At 39.9% G+C, this 24,287-nt stretch overlaps 1 protein-coding gene across 1 annotated transcript in view; it reads right to left on the bottom strand.

Annotated features, from left to right (window-relative positions):
• Positions 1 to 10,199: 10,199 nt before the first annotated feature.
• The window catches only part of igdcc3 (immunoglobulin superfamily DCC subclass member 3), a 56,923-nt gene continuing 42,835 nt past the window's right edge, over positions 10,200 to 24,287 (bottom strand). The window contains exons 8-14 of the mRNA XM_022767798.1: positions 16,509 to 16,756; positions 15,187 to 15,351; positions 12,248 to 12,436; positions 11,753 to 11,857; positions 11,390 to 11,525; positions 10,977 to 11,187; positions 10,200 to 10,331 (exon numbers count right to left, since the gene is read on the bottom strand). Of these exons, the coding sequence (XP_022623519.1) occupies positions 10,200 to 10,331; positions 10,977 to 11,187; positions 11,390 to 11,525; positions 11,753 to 11,857; positions 12,248 to 12,436; positions 15,187 to 15,351; positions 16,509 to 16,756 (1,186 nt within the window). The remainder of the gene's footprint in view (positions 10,332 to 10,976; positions 11,188 to 11,389; positions 11,526 to 11,752; positions 11,858 to 12,247; positions 12,437 to 15,186; positions 15,352 to 16,508; positions 16,757 to 24,287) is intronic.

The raw sequence follows: 24,287 nt of genomic DNA, 5'->3' as shown, positions 1-24,287 counted from the left end.
ATACTTCTCTTCTAAGTGTTACAGTATTTTACCAGATGTAGCTTACCTTCTCTAGCGAGCTCCTGTGGCACTTAGCTCCTTCTCTCCTGCATTTCTCCTGCTTGCAGCAGCGCTCCCACTGTTCTTCGTAAGTTAAGTCCTTCCTATGTTACGTGCGTTTAATTAAGTCAAATTACACCCCTCAGAAACAAGCATAAACCTAACCAAAATAGTCACGAGTAAAGTTTTCTCAACAATGACAGTAACTACCACCGCAGAGACAGGTTCCGGCTATGTAATGTGGGCGGAGACAAAAACAATCGATCACTGACTAGCAGATCAAGATCATCATCACTTTGTAAATCACTGATAAAACTGCCATGGCTTAACTTTTACCAATAAGAATGAAATAAATAATGAACGAATTAAATACTTTTTAGTATTTTAACCCTTATGACAGAACATGAGTTCTTACTGTCATTAAACAATTCTCTCAAAGCTTATGAGTTGATTCTCATTACCATACACATCTTGTTAACCTTATCAGAGAATCTGTGTGGCAGGTGCGTAGGAACTGGATGTGGGATCCAAAGTGGCAATGAAAACATCCTCCACACTGTCAGACAATTATTGTAATTTATTGCAATGTTTTAGTCTTAGACAGCAGAAATAAACTTGCAGTAAGCAGTTAACAAATCACTCAAACACATTGAGTCAGGGTTGTAGGCCTCCTTACTTGCATTCGCCTTTTCAGTTCTGCACAGAAATTTTCTATTGGATTGAAGTCAGGGCTTTGTGATGGTCACTCCAAAAGTATGCTTGGAGTGACTGTCCATTTGAAAGAACCATTGACTGCCACGCTTTAACTTCCTGGCTGATGTTTTGAGATGTTGCTTCGATATATTCACATAATTTTCCTTCCTCATGATGCCATCTATTTTGTGAAGTACACCGGCCCCTCAAACAAACAACAGTTTGCTTGTGTCATGCACAAAATAGATTCCCTTACAGACTTGACAAAACTATAGATAACATGAAATTTGTGCAGTGGTTAGTTTTAAGTTTATTTAAACTGCCGACTTCAATTTTACATGAAGGGTTGAGATTAAAATATAAAGACTGAATGAGAATTCAGTCAGTGCTTGTGGAGAGCTAATAAACTTGAACTACCCTTTGATGCCTTACCCAAACGTGTGAGAGTAAACCAGATAGAGAGAGATGGAAAAAGAGGAGGTTGATCCATATTGGAGTCTTTGTCTTGAAGTTCAATCATGCATTGGGATTCACAGTGATTAGAAGTCTGGCACCAACCTTCATCGACCTGGAGCTCTGGGCCTCGTGCTCAATACTCTTTGTCTGGCCAGCATGCCATAAGTTAATGTGCTGAACAGTGGAAAAGGAAGGTACAGTGGGGAGGGAGAGGAGAAGCTTGCATCAGATTGATTAGCTGTATCTCAGTGGACCACAGGAAACAAGCAAGCAAACACACATCTGTGCTGAAAACTGTGCTTCTTTATCCGGCAAGCTGAAGTCACACATACACACACATACACATACACACACACACACACACCTCTTGCAGCTATCCTTGTTAGGACATTGCATTGACTTCCATTCCATGTAGACAGTCTAAACCAAATCCTTAACCAGGACATCAGAAATTACGTTTTGCCTCATTAGGACCAGATTTTGGTCCCGACAAGGTCAGTGTTTATACTGTTAAAGATCCCAGAGGTAACAACATCGCACGCACGCACGCACGCACGCACGCACACACGCACACACGCACACACACACACACACAAAGAATAAAGCCAGTTTCTGGATTTATTATTACTAGATCTAGTTTATTATCACTGTTATTGTTTTCTTTTCTTCAATGTTGCACAATGAACCCTAAAACAATACAAACCACTAAAAATGGTCTATTTTGCCTTTTTACACATATACATACACACATACAGTACATACAGTATATGTGGATATGTATACAAACTTATAATTGCAACACCTTGGTCTTGAGAGAGTAGAAACATAACTTTGTGGAAACATACAGTAAGTGATCCCTGACAACACTTATAGAATTTAAATCATCTCATATTGACCTGAATTTAACTGTGGGAGAAACAGTGAAAGCAGAGAGAGGCAGTGACCTCAGCTGACAGACCCATAACAAGACAGACAGGCAGAAAAGCACATGGACAGACAGACAGATGGACAGATGTGTGATCATGGGCTGACTTAACAGATTTGTGCTCCCTTTATTCCTTCAAAATGACCTGTCAAGTAATCAGACACAGGTAACACTACAAATGAGGCTTCGCTAGCTGGCAATGCATATGGTTTTTGGTTTCAAGTTGACAGCACGTTTGAACCCTGAAGTGATTAAAAAAAAATTAAATAAATAAAACTGCATAGATTAAATAGAAATTTGACTTGTTTTAATAAACTGTAGTTGTAGGAAAAGCAATTCCACAATGTAGTGAAAATGAAGTGGACGAAAGAATATTCCCCTCTCTTGCCTGTTTTTCCGGTCAGATATTCTACTTAGCTTTAGACCATAAATATTAATTCTTTCAGTGTAAAAGCAAAACAATGTTTCACTGGGAAACAAAGGAGAGAGTAAATGAAAATCACTTAGGAAAAGCATTTTACATACAGTTTGATGGTGATTTCTTTCTACAAATTCACGACAACTGTTGTGCTTGAGGTTACGTCCTGTGTGCACAGGACAACTGTCCTGTTCATATTATCAGCTTCACCCGGAATTGCAGCTGGTTTCTACTATATTTTTAAGTAATATATCAATCTATATGGAAAGGAATGGTGAACATTAAAATACCCTTGGTGGGGTCCGGGTTGACCATAAAGTTTCTTATATTCAGAACCAGCACATTAATTGCAATGAGTTTTACACCATGTTTGTATTTTTACAGAATTAACAGTTTTAAGAGTTTGAGCAACAGAGGTCCCACATGAACATAAAACCTAGAATAGTTCTCATGATTTCACATATGAAATTTCTGCATGGGTGTTTCTGTTTTCGCTCTCCTCATTGGTTTAAAGTTGGAAAAAGGTGACATCCTGCCTCGATGCACACTACATCTGATGATGGTTGTGGGGTTGTTTGGCTGTTAACCTGTCCTGATGAAGAGTATTGGATGAGTATCCAATCACCTCTTAACACTGGAGCTGGTTACAAGGTGTGGGAAGTTTCAGTCATTGGCCAATAAAACAAACTAGTCTTCTAGTTTAAGCATATGAGTAAAATTCTTAATGTGAACCAGCAACACTGGGCAAGAGCAGGTCAGATATTCCTACACCCATTATGGTCTGATGTAGCAAAAATATATTGGCATCATTTTCCCTTTAAGACTAAACGCCTTTTGCCTGTAGTGCAGCAGGATTGAAGTTTAGACTGAATCACAAACATAAATGTTAAGCATATCTGGTATGTGTTTCTCTGTACAGGAAGATTTTTTACAATGCATGTCTCTGCAGGCAGTGATGTTTTCACCAAGAGGCTGTGACTGACTTTCATGCTTGATGCTAATTTCACAGGACGGCTGTAAGAGTCAGTAACACCTGCAGAGTAGATTCTACTCTTTCCCTATTTCAGTGGCCAAATAAAAGATGACTGAATGACTTTAGATCAAGCTGACAACATCAATACAGAACAGACATTCTCCTCAAGCAAAGAGGGTTTGAGAAGGAAAATGATGACGACTTGTCACTTTAAAGGTAACAGGACTGACAGGACCTCACCTCGAGTCACTCATGTGGACATGACTGGTGGCAACAGAATGAGGATGAGGTGATCATCAGGCATCAACGAGGGCAAGATAGATTTAGATTTGTCAAAGGAAAAGGTCACTCAGCCTATTTTCATCAATACACACCATCAAAACAGATTGACTGACAATGTAAGAAAGGACCATCAATAGCACCATATTGAGATCACAACATTATTTTGCCATTATTCGGCTAAATATCACAGTGTTACCATCACAAGTCCAATAATGATTAACTAACACTTTTCATTTCAGCTAAAATAACACATTAGCTTTTCGTTTCTCATGCAGATCTATTGTAGGGTTTTCTCTGCCCACTACCTTTAAATACATTGGATTCAATCTGCTTTCTTGACAGAGGTAAATAAAATATAATACTGATCTCAAACATTAAAGTACAATTACATTAAATCACCATTTGACAAGAGTATAAATTACTTGGAAAATCTTTAAACTCAGCATTATTTGACATGTACAGTCATCAGGGTCTCAGAGCAAAACACCATAGAGATAAATGCATCGGAAATTTAATCAATTCACAATCATATCGGATGGTCATTTGGTGCCACAATGATCAATACCACATAATGTAAAGGATATTTCAAATGGAGGCTAGTGTCATCAGTCTTTGGACTTTTAAGGAAACCAGAGTCAGAATATCTCAGGTCTCCTAAACATCCTCACCGTTGTTACAGCATTGTACTTTTGTCCAGAACAGACATTACGCAGTCAATCTAGCCAGTCTAAGCCTATCTTAACCTTCTGACGGGATCTGGTTACCTGTGTTCACTTAATGCATACTAAGAGAACGAACTGCACACACAGATGTGTAGTATTAACATTTAGCGCCATACTGGCACCATCCTCAATGTAACACAAATCCTACACATGCCCAGTCCAGGATGCTGTCTCTGTGAGAACCTGAGTTTACTGGAAGAAATCTGAATGAGTTACAGGTGCAACTAATGATTATATTCATTAGCTATTCTTCTGCTAATAATTTTCTCAGCTAATCACTTAATCATTTGGTCTATGAAGACCACAGTTAAAACCCCCAAAATATTCAATTTACTATCAGATATAATGAAGAAAAGCATCAAAGTCTCACAGTTTAGATGGCATGTAATCTTTTATGTAATCTGAAAAATTACATAAAAATAGGTTCTGACTAATTTATCAGCTAATTGTTTCAGCTTTTAGAAGGAATTTTAATAATTCACACACCAAATACTACTAACTAGTTTTTATTTAGCAGATTTTAATAGCAAGAAGCAAGGTTGATCACTTGTACGGTAATCCACTGAAACTTGTTAAGGATTTATGGACCTCACATTGTTTTTCCATGCAAAACCTCATGTTACTTTTTTAATCCCTACATCCTTGTTTTCATTACCCTCGGGAATACCAAGAAGCCAGTTGAACTATTTTCTGAGAAATTTTCCCTTTGTGTGTCTAGCAGTGTGGCCAAATACTAATACTCATTATCCTGCTAACACTTTGTCTTACTTATCTAAATGATCGACAATGAGGGCATCGCTCACAGCAAATCCGTCTGAACTGGGCAAAAAGCAGATTTTAAGGATGAAAAATCATGTGCAGTCCAGAAGGCCAAGTGTGGCCTGCTGATATACATATAACACGAGGATCAGAGAGTCCCTGAGCACACACTCTCCCTGTCTAAAGGTTCAGAATTCAAGAAGGATGAAAAAAGGAGGCTGGCTAACTGACAGGAGCAGAGTTTGGTGATACAGCACTTCCCATGGCTGCAAAATATTTACGACAAAGGCCCCTTTTTTACTAACTGTGTCAGTGAAGGAATCATCTCGTCCCTTATGCTGACAGAGTTAGAGCACTAGTTAGTCAGTGAGAACAGCTTTCAGGGCTCCATGAAATCACACAAGTTCTAATATTACACGGCAATACGACAACCTGACCTATCAACGTCTATTCACGTAAACATGATCGTCACTGCACCACATTCCCAGTGAATCAGGTTAAACAGTATGGCACTAAAAACCTGTAACATCCACGGGTGAGATGTGGACAATTTCCTGCAGGAGATTAACCCTAAATTACACCGAAGGACAGAGGAAGGAAGGAAGTAAGGAAGAAAAGCACACCACTTGTTTCCCCCGTGGAATTACTCTCAACAGAAGTAAAAACACTGATTAAGGCTGCAGCAGCCCTGGAGAGAAAATATCATACTGGTAATTAATAAATATACAAGCAGGAGACATTTAGGTTGGGCATTTGTTCTGCTATTTTGATAAGTACCATTATTGTTTTTCCAACACTTGTAACATGGTATTAACACCAAAGTGTACAATTAAATACAAGAAATGGATTCAAGGAGAAAATCTGCAGACAAATCAGCATAAAAAATAACTTTAAAAAGGCATAAAATTACAGTACCTACGATCATTACTAAAATGGAAACTGTGTATAATGCTGGTTTGCATAACACATTAAAATGGCAGGTGTTTCTCTGCTGTGGGGACACATACAACTCTCATAAGGAATGATCAGAAGATATGATACTAGATATGGGGCACGAAATGAGCATTTCTTTTTTCCAACTTCCTATTGAAAGTTATGCTGCATTCATGCAATGGTGGCAGAATGGGAAAAACAAGATAACCTCCTGTTATTCCAACTTGGAAGTGCTGAGGGGATTACACCAAGCTATCTGAGAGGTAATGAGAGGAAGCATTTTGGATTCAACAACTTAGATGTAAAAAAAAACAAAAAAAAACAGAGTTAAAGATAAAGATGTTTGCTTACTGTAACATTAGTTTGTCTATCAAGAGGGGCAGCAGGGGCACAACGAACTCTACAGTGTTTTGAACAAATTACACACTAGTTCAAACTCATTTGAACTAGATTTTTTGAAACGTCTGTATCTCTTCTGGACGATATCATAGCTGTCGGAAATTCCCAAAATCACCAACTAGGAATTACAACTAGTAAGATGACATCAACAGTGTTTCCCATTCAGCTGCTTATAAGAAGAATCTCAACCATACCACATGAACACAATATAATTGAGGTAATGAGTCAGAAGGACAAATCAATAAACCAATCATGTGGAATTTTGTTTGTGCTGGAGTTGTAGGTGCCACCCACTTTACTAAGTTTATTTCATTCACAGACAAACTTTCCACAGAGGATATAAAGTCAAACACCATTGAGAAAAATAAAGTTAAAGGCTTCTGATATGAAAAAAAAAAAAAACAGTAATAAAAAATCTGATGATAACCATTCATACCCACTAGAAGCTAAGCATGAAGATGAACTGTTTTAATAGTTAGTGCACGAGATAAAGGTCCAAAATATTTCTCCCTCCATTTGTGTGTGTGTGTGTGTGTGTGTCCCTTTCTGTCTATTTTTTTGTCTGTCTGTCCAACATGTTTCAACAACTGCAATATATATATACATTTACATATATATATATATGTGTGTGTGTACTCCTCTACTCCATTGTTTGAACTCTGTATGTTTTCTTCATTAAGACCTGAGAGAAAGGCCAAAAACAGGGTTGAGGTAGGGTAAACATAATGCATCAGAGCAAGTCCTGTACAGTATGTGACGACGCTGAGCAGAGAGCCGGAGAGAGAAACCCTGCGATCATTTAGCCACCCAAACAACCCTCTATCTTCCTCAGCCAGCTCTCTGTCAGAAGTCGTCGGCATCCAGCGTTATTATAAACATGGTGTTCCTGAAGCGCTTTAACAAGTCAGTGTTGACAGGAGGGAGAAGGCTGAGCAGCAATTGTGGTTTTGGGAAGAGAGTAACGACAGACAAGCATGATCAGCAAATGTCATGTCTCCTGGGCACCAGAAGTGTAAAAGGCTACTGACTTTGTTTAAAAAGAAGGCAGATAATGTGACATGAAAACAAAATTACTAAGAGTACTGCAGCAACAAATATTCAGACAAAGCTTAGAGATACACTGCTGTCAATTTAAATTAAAGAAATACTTTTCAACATTTTGGGAAATAGCTTATTTGTGTTCTTTTTGAAAGATCAATACCACCGTCATTTCTGTGTTTTTGAAAGAATAGTTGAACATTTTGGGAAATACAGTACACACTACTGTATGGGTATTGGCATACTGACATGAAGTTAGATGAGATGATACCACTCTCAAGTCTGTTTGTTAGAAATCTGAGTAGTTCTATATAATAATAAATAATCTGGCACAAATTGCTGTAAAATATTTAGTTGTTTTTATAAGCGGCCATTTTTATACTTAATTTCAATTTTTGTACGGACAAAACAAACAAGATATAATGTGCTAAATAGTGAGCTTCAGAGGTGCTACTAGATAGATTTGTTACCGTTTCCCCTGTTTCTAGACTTTACGCTAAGCTAAACTAACCGTCCGCTAGCTCTAGCTTAAGTATGAAGGGAGGCAAACAGCTTAGCTTGGCATAAAGAACTGAAGCAAAGCTTGGTCCATTGTTCAAAAACCTGTCTCCAAGCACTTCTAAAGCTCAATAATTATCATGTTACATGTTGTACATGCTAAGCTAGGCTAATCACTTACTGGCTATAGGTTTATAATTAACAAAGAGACACAAGAGCAGTGTCGTCTAGCTGCCAACAACAGGCGTATTTCAGAAAATGTCAAACTATTCCTTGAAGTCATTACAAAAACAACAGTAGAATAATGTTTTGGGACATTTTGATAAGACTTGTGCTCATCTTTTAGCTTTTCTTTTTTTTAACATACATGATAATATGTATGAAAACATTCATTCAGTCAATAAAATATCTGCACACAAACCGACACACAATTACACATGCACACAGCTAATTTTAAACACATATGATGTCTGTGTATTACATTATTTTGACTCATATCCAATTGAACATAATGTGCCACATCTCAGTCAGCAGTAAATAGTCCTGACAATCATTAACAACGCAGTGTATCTCTAATGGTCTTTTCATTCAACTGAAGCAACTATGTTTAGAAAAAAAAAAAAAAAAAGGTATTATGATCTTTAAAACAAAACAAAACAAATTGCTTACAATGGAACAACATATTCCATACATATTACTAAAATACTGTAATTCATACAACAGTGTTATCAGTCTGTCAACTTGCATGAGGTACTGACACTGAACTCTACAAACACCATATTCATCAACAGAGGAAAGCGAGGGTTTCACAGAGGGGGCGGGAAGAGGGTTTTTCATTATGCAATAAACAGACAAACAACAACAACAACAGCGACAACATCAACATTGTTATCTTGAGGTAGAACATTAACTTCAGCATTTGGAAGTGCTTCACGTTGGATACTCGTTTTTTCGTTTTGCTTCGACAAGCAGGAGAAGAGAGGAGATTCTTGACATCTGAGGTAGTGCGGCACCTGATCTTGTAATTTTAAAACCAATCAGTTCCTCCGCATGTAAAGTAATTGTGAGCACAGGGGAAGGTAAAGTCCCTAAAAGCTTCCCGCAACACATTCATTCCGGCTGAGGTAGGTTTTTGTTGAATCGTAAGGTTCACACAGCCAAGTCTAGTGCCTGTATGAAGGCTGAGAACTCATAAAAATGTTGATATCACTGAAACAAAGTCCTGAGACAGAATATATCGAATCCCTGGAAGAAGGCCGAGGTCTTCTGTGAGCGAGAAGGTGGAATCATTGGTAGGTGAGAGCAGGCAACAGAAGTCTTTGACATCCACAGAAAAGTAGAGATAAGACCAATAACTTATAACCACTTTGACGTATAGATGATAAAGATATATATATATAAACTTAAAAATAAAATCATCATTGTATAGCAAGGACATTCTGGGGCCTCCATTCTGTGCTGCCCAACACCAGAAAATGAATACATGAACTAGGGCTGTCACTTTTTGTTTAAAATTCGTAAATCTTTTTTTTTATGTGTGAAAAAATTTAATATTTCAACTGTAATTAACTGTTTGAAACCAAAATTGTCTTTCTATAACTGCAACAGGGGGTTTGAAGTAGTTCAGTGGAACTGAAGTGGCTGGGGACACTAGTGTACAAAGCTGCTCTGATCGATTTATCTGGAGCTGCGCCAGGAGCTCATGAAGAGGCCAATTTATGTTCATATTACTTTGGACAAATTATGTGTTTGTCCAAATTTATTTATATATTTATCTTTTAAAGTGACAGCCCTACAAATGTAAAACTGTAAAAATAAAGAACATTTAACTGGCCTAGCTAGAAACAGCCATCCATCAGAGGAGAGCTCTCCAAATCAAGGCCAAAAACACTCCGATACACAGTCCTAGATCCTCTAGAACTTATTAATTTACCAATAAAAAAAAAAATCTTTGCACAAAAGGAAAAAAAAATACTTTGAAAAGAAACACTTGTCAACCTGAGTGAGAGAAGAGTCTAAGTGGACACTGTGGACAGTGTCGTGTGAATTAGCCTTCATACATGATTAGCCTTGGTCGTGGTGACCCGCTGCTGCTGGAGGAGGCTCCTGGAACTGTGTCTCTGTGTCCCGCTCCATCGCGAACTTGTCCAGTGGTATCGTAGACAGCTGGGTGTTGTTCAGCATGTAGGAGTCAGACTGAAAACACATGCAGACAATAGTAATTAAACAGAGTTAGATAGAGAGTGAATTTAATGAATTCACTGGACATTTTAGCCCATGTTGACAGATAGACAGGAAATGTGATGAGGGGGATGACATACAACAAAGGCCAGAAATCTGCAGCTAGATGACAGGTTTCCCAACATAGACCACCAGGATTCCCCACTTCTTTGTTTATGTAAAGAGCAATAGTTTATTCTGTGAACTCCCTTACTGCTTTATCTCAGTGTATTTTTCATTCTTTTATCACATTGTAATATATGTATAGTAAAAAAACGCATCTGCCACTGTAGCTTCAGCCTACAACTTAACGGTCTGTAGAAAATATTTTCGTCCTATTTTATTGTGTTGTATTGTTTTCTACTGTCCAGTTTGTTGGGAATAATTTTGCCTAATTATTTTAGTAATAATAAATAAACTAAATTAATAATGACCATTCTAGCTTTGATTTTTCCTCTGTTGAGTGGCGACTGTTAGAAGCTGCAGTCATTCTTAACCAGAGACACAAAGCTTTAGGTCATATTCTTGTGTTTGTGTATAAAACATCTCACATTCAACAGTGACTGGATTAAAACGGTCTTTCCTTTATCCTGAACCAGTGCTCTCACTATCAGTACTCACCATGCATGAGTCTTGTGTGTTGGGCTGAGTGAAAAGTCTCTCCAGCTCGTTGCTGTCGACCACTTTATTCCCCGCTGCGCTGCCATTGACCTCCATCTCTCTCCTGGCAGCCCCGTTCAGCCCAGCGGCCCCCTGGGAAGAGGATGAGGATTCGAGCACTGCACTGTGCCCTGCCTGGGGGGTGGCCTGAACCGTCTTACAGATCATTAACCTGGGGATTACACCGGTACACACACACACACACACACACACACACACACACACACACACACACACACACGCATATATATAACACTTGTCTGCTGCATACGCATTATGGGGCGAAACTGAACCTCAACAAAAATTATTGGCAAGTTATTTCCAGCGGTTCCACTTGTTGCTGACAGTGATTTACACATCATGTTTGTACTGACCTGCCGCGGTAGCTGAAGACGAGGAAGAGCACACAGAAGATGATGCAGGTGACTCCGATGTGAATGCCGATGATAATGCCTGTAGTGGATGTTTTACTCTGTTCATCTTTGACACAATCACATGGGGTGTCCAGTACTGAGGAGACACAGCACACAATACAGTCAAACCACCGCCAAAGTCTGCATGAACCAGGGCGTGTCATGAGGTGAGGATGGATTGTATAGTGAACTGTACAGTGGACTGTCTGTCTGAGGCGTGACCACTCAACTTGACTTTGCTAAAATAAAAGATGACAACTTTGATGTGCTGGGGTGATGTGGGACAGTGTGCAGCTGTGTGTTTGGTTTGTGTTTGAAAATCACCAGATTTCTCCACCGCCTCCCGAAGTGAAACAAATCGAATAGTGGCATTGCCATCTCCGTGTTGGTTGTACGCAAGTAGCTTTATTTCATAGACCAGTGCAGGATCTGGAAAAAAAGACACGGAGAGATTTTCAGATGATGAATGAAGCGCAGAAAAAAAAAAACGAATTAAAAATTAGTAAGCATCTCAGTGGGGGATACTTTGTTAACCCTGTTTCTGCCACTATTTACTGTAGGAAATAAACTATTTTCCTCTCTGAAATTAAGTGTCAGAAGCTCCATAAATAACTCTCGTCCTTCTCTGATGTAGGAGTTTTTTAATCCCATATTAATATTCAGCACACTTCTAAGGAGTGACTCTGAGATGCTTGTTTATGGGCCCAGATTACAGAATGAAATGTGGTTACTTTAATAAGATTACAATGTCGATTAAGATTATAGAAACAGCTCAGCCAATTAAAAAAAAGAAAGAAAAAGAAATGGTTGCAATCTCACCCAGCTGAGCGATGTTGTACTGGGTGACGTTGTGAGGGAAGGTGATGGGACCAGTAAAGAGAGGTGTGTGGGCTCTTCTGTAATACAGCCTGAAGCCTTGATGTTGGCCCATTTTAGAGGAAGGCTCCCACGTTGCTTGCACAACACTGCTGTTCACCACCTTGGTGTAGACGGAGGGCGGTGCTGGCACTGCAACACAACACAGACTGTCAACCAAAGTGGCACAACAACATGACAGAAGCACCTAACAGTTACTGTGATGGGGACACTTTTATTTGGTATTGTTGGAGTGTGAATGAAGACACTGTAGCGTGAACACCACAATTTTGAATTCTCTTCTCGTCGAAAGGGAGCACCAGTCCAATGAATTACTTCATTGATTAATGTGATCAACCTCATATCAGAAGCCATGACTTCTCGATTCAATGGATCTCCAGTCTCTACTTCAAAAGAATACAACAGGACAACGACTGAGTGTAAATAAAGGAGTTTATTAACTAGACTACTATCGACAGAGTAAATGCAAGGTGTAATGTTCATCAAGATGAAAATAATAATAAAATGAAGTGTTATGATTTGGCAATGGTGGGAGAGAATATGTTATGGCTGTACACTATGGCTATAAAACTAATGATCACTACTATGAATGAGATTTGATGGTTAAATATTGATATATTCGGACATCAACCCAGTCATGAGCAGAAGGTTAAGACCGGCTGGAACCCAGGTGGCTGAGGTTACTTTTGTAACCCTGGAGACACGGGATCTAGGTGGATTTTCCTGGAGGCCGAGTCCCGTTGTCATGGTGACAGATTTTGTCGGTGTCTCACCGGTTCAGCTCTGGTGGAGTTTGGAGGAGACTGGGCTCTCTTGATTTCTTGTCAGCTTCTCTGCAGGCTTCGTGGTCAGACATGTTATCTGCCGGCGTCTCTTGCGGGTTGATGCGAATTAAAATCTAATGCACTTCACTTTTGCTGGATAACTTTAGAGGAGACTGGCGTAGACCAGATGACTCTAAACCTGTCAAAAATCTTTAAAAATAAAAATGTGATAATAATTAAAAGTTACCAAAATTATTCTGCTGTTTTGGTTCAGTTGGTTTGACTTGGCTTATAAAAATGAAAGATCGCACTAGACAAAGAAAAAGTTACTGGGAGCACATGGCAAAGAAAGAACACAGAACGCGGACAAGCGATAAAGGAGAAAGTGCAAAATGGCTAAAAGCCATGGCTAAGAGCTTAGAGTTAAGAGCAAGGAGCTAAGAACCGATGATGAAGAGCAATGACTTAGAGCCAATGACTTAGAGCAATGTGTGAATTGATCACGACCGTTTTATCCCCTAGGGGCTGGCGCACGTTTCAGGGGCGTCATCCGTCTTCTCCTGTGTTTCAACTTGGAGAAGAGAGTAATTTTCCACTGAACTTTTGAATTGTTTAATTCTAGAGTTTACCTATAAACTCACACATCCATTTTCCACCATGACCATAAAACATTAAATGAAACAACGTACAAACCTAATGGCACTAATAATGACAGACAGGAATAATACAAGTGTGGATTTCATATTACATCCTTCAAAACCTGGAATTAATCATAATGCTGATTAACTGATCAAACACATAATAAACATTCCTAAAGCTAATAGTCTATAAATGTGGATTACACAGCAGTTCTTTGACTGTAATAATAATAATAATATGGACATCCTGGATGTCATGTAGTGAGTGTTACCTCGTGTGAAGAATGCTGACAGTATGGTCACATGAAGGACATTGTCTTAAAGTCTACATGTTACATTTCAACCATTCTATAGGATAGAAATTTGGGATTGACTTACTACATAGAAAGATCACACAAGTTACAGAACAGTTAGATATTTAATTTCATATTCTTCGTCAGATCTGTGTCTGAGAAAAGTGTCCTGCTGGTCATTACTATGTGGATTGTAGTTTATGACTCAGTTATCTAAGAGGGACAGAGGAAGGGAGGCTGGTGTGTGGGTGTGGGTGTGTGTGTGTGGGTGTGTGTGTGTGGGTGTGTGTGTGTGGGTGTGTGTGTGTGGGTGTGTGTGTGTGGGTGTGTGTGTGTGGGTGTGTGTGTGTGGGTGTGTGTGTGTGGGTGTGTGTGTGTGGGTGTGTGTGTGTGGGTGTGTGTGTGTGGGTGTGTGTGTGTGGGTGTGTGTATGTGTGTGTGTGTGTGTGTATTCATGCATGGCACAGAGAAACCAGGAATCACACCTTAGTGATAATCCTATATAAGAAACAATCAAATATCAATAGGCAGAGTCTTATTGTTACAACTGTTATTTGGGGGCCCTTCGTTGATGCTCTGGAGCCGACCTTCCCACCTGAGATCTGGTTGTTCATCTCTCTGACATGCTAAAAACATGGTCTGTTTGTGTCCCTGTTTCCTATCAATTTGATAGTTTGATGGTGGGAAGAGTAACAAAGTGTCAATTTTGGATCTGTCACTCTGCATGTCCTTACAATGAACTTCTTTAATGGCTTGTGACTGATGCCAGGCCAGGTACGTCCACTACAACACCTTGTGCAGTAGCATCTACTGGAAGGAATCTTTAAAAGGGAATTTCTTTCTTTTATTTCTAACGATGTTTCACCATACCTGACATAAGGAATCAAAGGGAATCTAACTTTGGTGGTTATTACGGATTTAATCAGGTGTGTCATAAGTAAAAATTTGCATTATTTTACAATCTTTGTAATCAGTTTCAAAACTAGCCAAATTCAGCCTAATCAAATGATATCATGCTCCAAAACAATTTCTGATCCACCTTTTATGGATGTTCGGTCATTTACTACCTCGAAATCTTGTGTATTTTAACTCTAATCAAGCACAACGGACATGCAGCTCTTTTGCAGACCGCGTTTGTTATTGGTCGACGATATGCTTTGTGGGTGAGTGTTCTGCTCCCAACTCACCCTCCCCATGAGTGCACTCAGTGACATTCTCCGATGGATTGCTGGCCCCGTGGGATGTGTATGCCTTGACGTAGAAGGTGTAACTGGTGGAGGGCTCAAGGTCCCTGATGATCTGCTGCAGCGTCACCTTACTGACAGCCTCCTCATACTCCATCTCCACTGGGTCTGAAGCAGAATGATGGAAGAGGAAGAGGAGGAGGAGTGGAGTAACAGAAAGAGGAGGCCAGGGTTGAAAAGAGCAAGAGACAGAAAAGAGGAAAGACAGACAAATGGGAAAAGAAAACAGGGATGGAGGAGGAGCAGGCATTAAAATAAGATCAAGAGAGGAAACAATAGATACAATCTGTTTGTCATCATTTTATGGTTATTGCCCATTTCACTGGTGTTATCAGAGCAGCTCTGTTAGGTAATAGCTAATCCAGTTTGGCCCTGGGAGCCTGAATGATGATGGTTGGCTGAATTGCAGGGGTGGAGTAAGGACAGCAGGGGTAAAAGTGGGAGTTACAGAGGATGTGTTAAAGCATTTTATTGCTCTTAATCCAGAGACATCCAGCCATAACTACTATCTACCTTCAGCCCTTCATCAACTGGGCCATGCAATCTTGGAAGGGTAATTACAGCAGATCCTATTGGTTGGCCCTCGAGGCCCTTAATTATCCATCTGACAGAACTACTGAGGAGAACAGTAGCTGGCGCTATAAGACTCTCGCCATACACAGAATCACACACATTCACACCCATACACTTACCAAGGGTGTCAAACTTAATGAAAGGAACGCAGGACTCACAAATGTATCTGCAGTTTGCCAGTGACAATCATTTGGAAACGTGCTGCTGACACCATTTGTGATCTGCATGTACGCGGCTAAACGCTTTTGTGAAACAGGCCCCTCGATGACAATGTCAGTGCTGTCTATCTTCATCAGTATAACAGCGTATTCATATTTTTTAAAATGCAGAATATTCACATAAATGCTAGTTTGTAGTTACTGTGGGTGGAAAAATTTACAGATGTTAAATTTGCAGATTGAACCATATAAATATTAAGCTTTAGCCACAACTTGATTTATTTATTTATTTAAAATTTTCAGTAAAAAGGTCTTTTGGCTTGAAACCATTCATTCTGTAATGCCACTGGCCAGACCTAAGCTCTCTGTAGAAGTTTTTATTTGCCTCTCTTTGGCCTCTCCTCATCTCAGCCAACGTGACATTTGAAACTGATTTCTTGTGTCAATGCTTTATTTATTATTTATTTTAGAACTTGATGTTATTGTAACTTATTTTTATGTCATTAGTTGTTTGCATCTTCAGTGCAGCCTCACCTGAGGTCCTGCGGATGTGGAGCACATAACCAATGACGTCCTGGGTGTTCTGATCGGGCTCCCTCCAGGATACCTGGATGGTGGTGGGTGAGAGGGCCTCAGCCTGCACATGGGTTGGCATACCAGGCAGTCCATCAGCCCAGAGCACCGTAAGGCGCGCACTGGCCTGTGTGGAGCCAGCGCTGTTCTCAGCGATACACTGGTAGATAGCTTCATCATTCTGGCTAATGCCATAGATCGTCAGTGTGCTGTGAGAGCAGGAGAGAAGAAGTGGAACAGGAAGGAAAGAAAAGGAAGAAAACGGGGAGGTTTAGTTTCTTTGACACCCACATGGATATGAGTTTATGGTGAAGGACTGTATGTGAGACATCTAAAGGCCAAATTCAAAAAGTCAATTCTCCTGTTGAATAGTTCATTAAAAGCAATTCTTTTCTTCAAAAAAAGTATTTTCAGTCAAATGTACCATTGTAGTAAAAATAACTACTTGAGTCACAGTCTGACATCATTGTTGCACAGTTTAATAATAATAATAATGATAATAATAGTTTCATACTTTGAACTGCCTCCACAACACTTTATACAGTGCATGCCATCACCAAGGCTGCACAATGACAGAACATGTAGCAGAACAGAACAAGTTTTTAAATCTACACCTGGATCCATATCTGCCGCAAAATACACACAACAGACAACCAAGCTGGTTTGCTGATGGTGGCCATGATTTTTGGAGGTTATCCAAATGCTGTTGGGGAATATTGGGTTTGAAGTATGACCATTTCGATTTACTAGGTTGCGCCACCAATGACAGAAAAGCCATCTAACATTACGGGGTCGCTCACAGGTGATATGTGTGTTCAAGAGTTATGGCAGTTTACATCAAATAGTCCAGACTCACAAGAATTTGGCAACCAATTAAAAAGGAAAAACAAATTCACTCCAGACCGATTCAGAGATGTTACACACTTGTGTTAGTGTGCATTAGTTGAAATATAAAGACAGACTGTTGAAAAACAAATTTGTATAAGTGTAAATCTGTAGGAAGGATTAGCTTGTACCGATAGAGTTCAGAGTCTCCACTGCTGGTAGAGCATCAACATTTTTTTTAATCATTTGCAAAGTAACTCGTGACTGTAACCATCAGATGTCGAGGAGTAAAAAATACAATGTTTTTTTTTTTTTTTTACTAAAACTATGAAGTGTCCCAGAAGTAACATATCTGTACTTGAATAAATTCATTAACTGTAGATACTTCATACCTCAGGTAGGGACTACATACAACAAAGATGAAAGTGACAGTATGTCAGCATCGCATGGTGCTGAGTTCAACTGTGTGTGTTTGACTGAGTGAAAGAAACACACCAAATCCTACAGACTGCAGCAGCACTGCACTGTATAGGGGATCCTTGCTCATGCAAAGCACATACTATCAAACTGATTCGTCTTCTTCTTGAAATCCCATTGGAGTAGATAAATCTGTTTCCAAAATGTAATTTGCCTGTATCAGTAAAACATTTCATCTGTCTATGCACACATATGTAGTTACATACCTGTGCACACACACACAACCTCCCACACACACAGTAAATCATTTTTCTCAGTGCCTTCACTCTATTCTTTCTGTTCTAGCCATCGCTCCTCTCTATCGTACCTCAACCACTCTGCTCTTTGTCCCCATCTTTCTATATCTGCTTCTTCGTCTTCCCTCCCACCTGCTATAGAAGAAATATAAGTAAGTGTGTGCGTGTGTATGTATGTTGAGTAGGTGTTATTAGATGAGAATACATAACCCACTCTTCTGCATTTGTCGTACAGCAAAAAGGAAAAACAAAACATTTAACATACTATGGAAATGAGGCCCTGTGGCGCAAAACAATTCTTCATGCCGTTTTCATGCCAAGGCCATTTCTGTTGTATTTAAGGTGTAATGTGTGCTGGGGAAAACTGACAACCAACAAACAAAAAAATACCTTCGGAATATGGAATGGCTTGAGTTGTAGCTTTGTCCATTTTCTCACTGTTTAAGATGGCGTAGCCCTTGGTCATGGCATTTTAAGAGATTACAAGCGTTTTCCACATAAAGGGAAGAAAAACCGTCTGGCTTCTGGTTCTCATGCTGTGCTTCACGTTGAAACAGTAGGATTGAATGCCACGGGAGTTCAACATATCCCGCAGCATCCCGCTAATCTGTCATTTGCAGTTCGTAAGAACCTGTTGAGCAGATTCTCATCTTTCTTTGACAGACGGGTTGGACCCGCAGTGTATTAAATCAGGATTTATTAAGAAATGCCAGGACGATCCCGTGAGGAAAAGCATGCAATTTATTGAAAGAACAACGTATCAGCCCTTTGTCTGTCATTGGACACCTTCTGGACCTGTGAAATGGGACATGAGGAAAGTGGCATTTCAGTTCACGACAGACAGAGCTGACCTCATACCAGCCTCGGCGAGGTTTGTAAGGATGGATTTGTAAGGACAGGGGAGTGCTCTTCTGGGTCAGCGGGCAGTATGGAGGAGTGAATCATTTCATTTCCTTTTCAAAATTGATGTGCTTGGATACAATTACTGTATGACTCTAAACTGGGTCAGAATAGGCTGTGAGGTGGAAGAGTCATTATTCTGTCCGGTCTACCAGGTGGATTCAATCTGGATAATTATCAGGTCAAAGAGGCCCTCTGTATTTCACCCTCTCTGAGTCAATCTCACCTCTGACCCTGGAGGTGGCAGCAGTCGCCAGCGCTCAGCTCGCTACTCAACCATCACATTTCTGGCAGCCTTTCATATCAGCGATAGATGGAGTGTTTGCAGACAGACAGCCTGACCAGACGCCACAGACGCAGCAAAGAGGCCCCTGGGGACGCACTAGCACCCGATGCCACCGGGCCTGGATGGGCCTTGAGGGAAAGGCAGGGAAATTCCACAAGACGCTGCTTGTTTCTGGAGGCACAGTATCGTCCAACCGCATATAGGCACATTCACACACACATGCATGAACGCAAACACATACAGTACACACACAAAGCCGCACACACGTGAACCGATGCTGCTGATGTGTAGCTTATGAAATTCCACACCTGCTGTCAAAACTTCCTTTCCAACTTCCAGGATGAAAGCTTTAGTGGTCTCAACATTTTAGAGTATAAAAGAGTTTAATGTGCTAAATGTGCTTGTATAAATAAATATTCATGCATATTTTCTTTGTATCTTTTGGCAAATGACCACAGGTTATTAATGATTGCAGCATTTAAGTATTTTTTTCCCCCTAAATTTTGCGATGAAGAGCATTTAATTCTTTTTGGTTATGACTTAATTTAAAGTTGTAGTCTGTAAGATTCTGTGTTTTAGTTTCACTTTGGCATCATCTCTAGAACATGATTTGATAAATCATTTAGAAAATGAGGAGAGCTGTTTGAAGTAGGTGTTACTCTTCTGCACTCAGCTGCAGCTGGAAACGTGAACCACATTCCTTCCTGTACCAGGATATTTCTCAGGAAAGACCTGACAGAGGCTGCAATGTTTTAGGAGACTCGGTTTAAAATGAAGAGGCCGAGAGGAACAAAACATATATTTATACAGGAAAATCTTTTGGATTGTCTAGCAATAATTTTTTTATTTAATGAAAACTTGAGGAGTTTGCAAAGAAGATTACTGTTTTTATAAAATTCTTTGTCAAGACGCATTTCTAGAGGTCAAAGATTAATATGCAAAATTCTCAGTCAAGAAAATTACAAAATGACATGCCGTACAAGGAACCTCACTTTTAGTCTTTTTTAAAGACTTTTCGATCAGATAGCTCAGTCTAGAATTTTAAAATAGATCGATATACATTAATATGCAGCAGCAGAGCAGAGCAAAGATTCATGCAATGTGTGAGGGAAAAAGAAGGATATAAAGTCTGAGTGAGAGAGAGGAAGAGATTTTGGAGGTATATGGCCTGAATTTGGGCTGTTTGCTTGTCTTACATGAGCTCCAAAGCCGAGCTGTCTTGTGCTGACAGGTTGACACCATCATTTACTCATCAGTTCAAGGTCATTTCACAGATTGATGGATAAGGCCGTGGGCCAGGGGAGTGGCTGACAGTGGGGCTTTGGGTCTGTTGTTCAGCTGCTGAGGCTGTGTTTACTCTCTGTTGTCTCTGAGCAGCACCCCATCAAAAGCCAGCATGGCCATTCTGGATCCAGCAAGAGGGAAAGGGGGAAAAAAAATATGGGGACAAAAGAGAGACCAGGAGGAAGAGGTGGGGAAGAGGGAGGGGAGGAGCAATGAGCTGTCTGTGGCCTGAGAGGAGGGAAGGGCCCAGGGATATGACTGATTACAGGCGGGGTCATAGTTCAAGGCCAATGCCCAGGCCCCAGCTCTCTGTAATGGGGGCAGGAAGGGGGATGTGGGGCACAGAGAGGGGCCGCAAACAAGAAAGGCAGGTCTTGGTGAAAGACGAAAGAAAAAAAAAAAAAAAAAAAAAAAAAAAAAAAAAAAAAAAAAAAAAAAAAAAAAAAAAAAAAAAAAACGAAAAAAGAAGAAAAGAAAGGAAAAAAGAACCTTTGAAAGGATTCTGCTACAAAATGTTCAGGTTTGTGTGGTAGCCTGTTCCTTCAGATGTCGGCCATTAATTATCAAACACACCACAGCGCTCACACACATGTTCTCTTCTTCACTATATAAATTTAACTCTTTTCACACAAATGTAAACAGAGGTTTCTAAATGATTCAAGAGAGAACGAGTAAAATTCACTCATACCTTCATTCACCACAAGGAAGAATTACGTTTTTGACATCATCATCATCACTTTTAAAACAAAGCAGGCTGGCTTTCAACCTCAAGCTGATTACACTGTGTGATGTGCGATCACAGCTTGTGTGTCTTGGATGATTACACGTCCCAGCTTTAGAGACTTAAGAGTCAGGCGAGTCCTGATACATAATTAGGAACAGCTCTCACAGAGGCTTCAAATAGCCACGATAGCATGTTTTACAGGAGCCTGGTCAGCAAAGGCCGATAATGAATGGGGTAACAATAACTCTGGCAACGTGAGTTTGTGTTTGTGTGTGTGTGTGTGTGTGTGTGTGTGTGTCTGTTGAGATGTGACAGAGAGAGAGCAAACATGCTGCTTCACCCCCGGGCAGCAATGTCTGTTTACAGAAGCAGCCAATCAGCTCTTCCCCGACATCACCGCATCTTATAAAGCATTTCATGTAGCTTTGTCTTCTCCGTGTGTGTTTTGTGTGCAAAGTGTGTGCGCTGATGAGGAGTTACAGGCAACACGTTTGTGAATTTTCATGTTTGATTATGCGTGTGCACAAAATGAATGATGGCGTGCACCACGGGGCTGTTTGTGCACATACAGGCTCACTTGCTTTTTGATTAATGTGTGTGCATGCGTGTGTGTGAATGAAATGTAAAATCGATTCCCCTTCTTTCCCTTGTCCGATTTGCTCTTGAAGGTCAGCGTCATGAGAGATGGTTGAGGGGAGAAACCTCTGCTTGCGTATATTTTTACACAAACACACACACACACTAATTAAAATCTCTCTGCTAGGTATATTGCACTCACTGTATATTTGTATATCCAAGCTCCCAGTATCAGTGTATGTTATATATATATATATATATATATATATATATATATATACACACACACACACACACACACGTACTTATATACACACACACATATAGTTATAGATAGATATAAAAGAGCAAAATTACTGTGCTGCCTGGAGCTGTTGAATACCATTACTGTGCATATCATTTGCATACCATTAGTTTTGTTTTGGCTTGGTTCAGGAGGTAACTCTGCCCCATGCCATATCATTTTCCTTCCTTTCAGGACTTCGTCTACACCAGAGACACACACTTTACTATGAATTACTACGAATTTTCCAACCTGCTCTTCTATAAAATTTCATATTCTACTAAAATGTATGGGGTGGCTTTACGTGGGGGAGAGCATGGGTTTGTGGGTTGTGCTCGTACCCCCAGCTTCTCCACTGTACAGTAATGTTGTGGACAGTTGGACAAATGTGTCATCTTTGTAAACCTAATGCAATGTCAATAATTTACAGTAAGAAATGTACAATTTGTAATTCAATCTCATTGAAGTAATCTGAAAACTGTTCACTGGGCATGCAAAATGTTTGTACTGAAGGAATCAGCAAAATATTCTGTGTTTTCCCTACAACACCTGATCTCAGCAACTGAAGCACAATTAACGTTTTTAAGGTTACATAAGGCCTCTGAAACCACTTGGTCCCACAAGATCTACGAAATCAAGGTAGTGCTAGCATGAAACTCGAAAGCAAAACCACTCCACTTCTCCCCCTCCTCCCACTCCCAGCTCGGTTACACGCCTACTGATTGGTTAGAAGGGCGAGGCTTGCTCAAAAACTTTTGAAGGGAATCTCTGCACTGCTGCCAGGCTGCTCAATTAGTCTGAGTCAGATCCATATTTCAACTAAAAAAAAGTTATATATTGTAGTTTTAAATATTGATGACATCAATGCATCCTGCGCTTCAAGTTGATGTTGACTTTTGCAAAATTTAACTCAAACCACACTCTTTACCGAACCGTAACAAGTTATCTTAGCACTTTACACAGAACAACACAATGGACGCGGGACACAAATAATGGTCTCTGCTGTCCAAGTCCACATCTTTCTGGAATAATTGTCAGCAATATTGTTATTTTGTGATTTTAAGGAAAAAAAAAATCCAAAATGACCCTGGTAGTAGCTTAGCAAATATGAATAGTGACTGACTTTCACTGTGGTTTTATGATGTGGTTTTTAATGCTTTTATTGGACTGTTGGTTAGACTAGTTACAACGCTAGTTGTGAATGAATGCAATCCAGTTGTATATAAACAGAGTGTGCGGCAGACAGGGTTAACACTGGGTAGGACTGCTTTTCACGTTCAGTAATCTGTAATATTACACTAAAGACTGTGATAATGAATCAGATCGTAATGTCTTTTATCTACTCACTGCTCAGCTACACAGTGCAATTCTTAAGATGCACATCAAGCTGGTCCGTTCTCTAAATGGCTGACTGCATTTCCTGGTCAACTAGCTGAGTTTATGAGCTAATTAGCTAATGGTAGATCTCAAGCTGAAGCCTGCCTCCTTAACCAATCACAGAACAGGGTTTGTGATGCATGAGATCCATATTATAGCAGGTCATACACTAATGGTGGCAAGTGGAAACACTGTGATGCCCTGACTACCCGCTCTATCTTTCTCTCTCTTTCTCCTGATTCGTTCTTCACGCTGACTCATCATTTCTCTTTTGACCACCTGGCCATTTTTCTCCTATTTCTTTTTTCTTTCTCTTCATCCAAGTCTGGCCTCTCATTTGTTCCCTCCCTCTCTTCTTTCCTCCTTTGTTAGTCGCTCGCTCCATCTCGCTGTCTAATATAGACTGGTAGTGGCAAGTGGGAGTGGAGCAGTGCATGTGAGCGATGGAGGTGTCTGCTCCCTTCACTCACTGCAACAGAGTGTGAGTATTGATTTTTTGGTGCATATTTAATGTATTCACTTCATATTTCTTTTTTATGAATAGTAACAACATGCACGGACGGTTGACTGCCAGGGTCAACTGGAAAAATTGAACTTTCCGTGTGCAGTAATGCAGAACAGAAATTACTCCAAAACACATTTGCTAGATGAATAGAGTACAGCAGTTTACAATAACAGCATCAATCAGCTGAATACTTGTGTACATGTTTTATCCTTTTTAAGTAATGCCTTGAAACTGTGTTCACAACAGAAGAACACAAAAGACTTGGCC

The sequence above is a fragment of the Seriola dumerili genome, unplaced genomic scaffold (assembly GCF_002260705.1).
Source record: "Seriola dumerili isolate Sdu_G_001 unplaced genomic scaffold, Sdu_1.0 BDQW01001299.1, whole genome shotgun sequence".
NCBI lineage: Eukaryota > Metazoa > Chordata > Actinopteri > Carangiformes > Carangidae > Seriola > Seriola dumerili.
The sequence above is the reverse complement of the archived record's forward strand: the minus strand, read 5'-3'. Positions and strand labels throughout refer to the sequence as shown.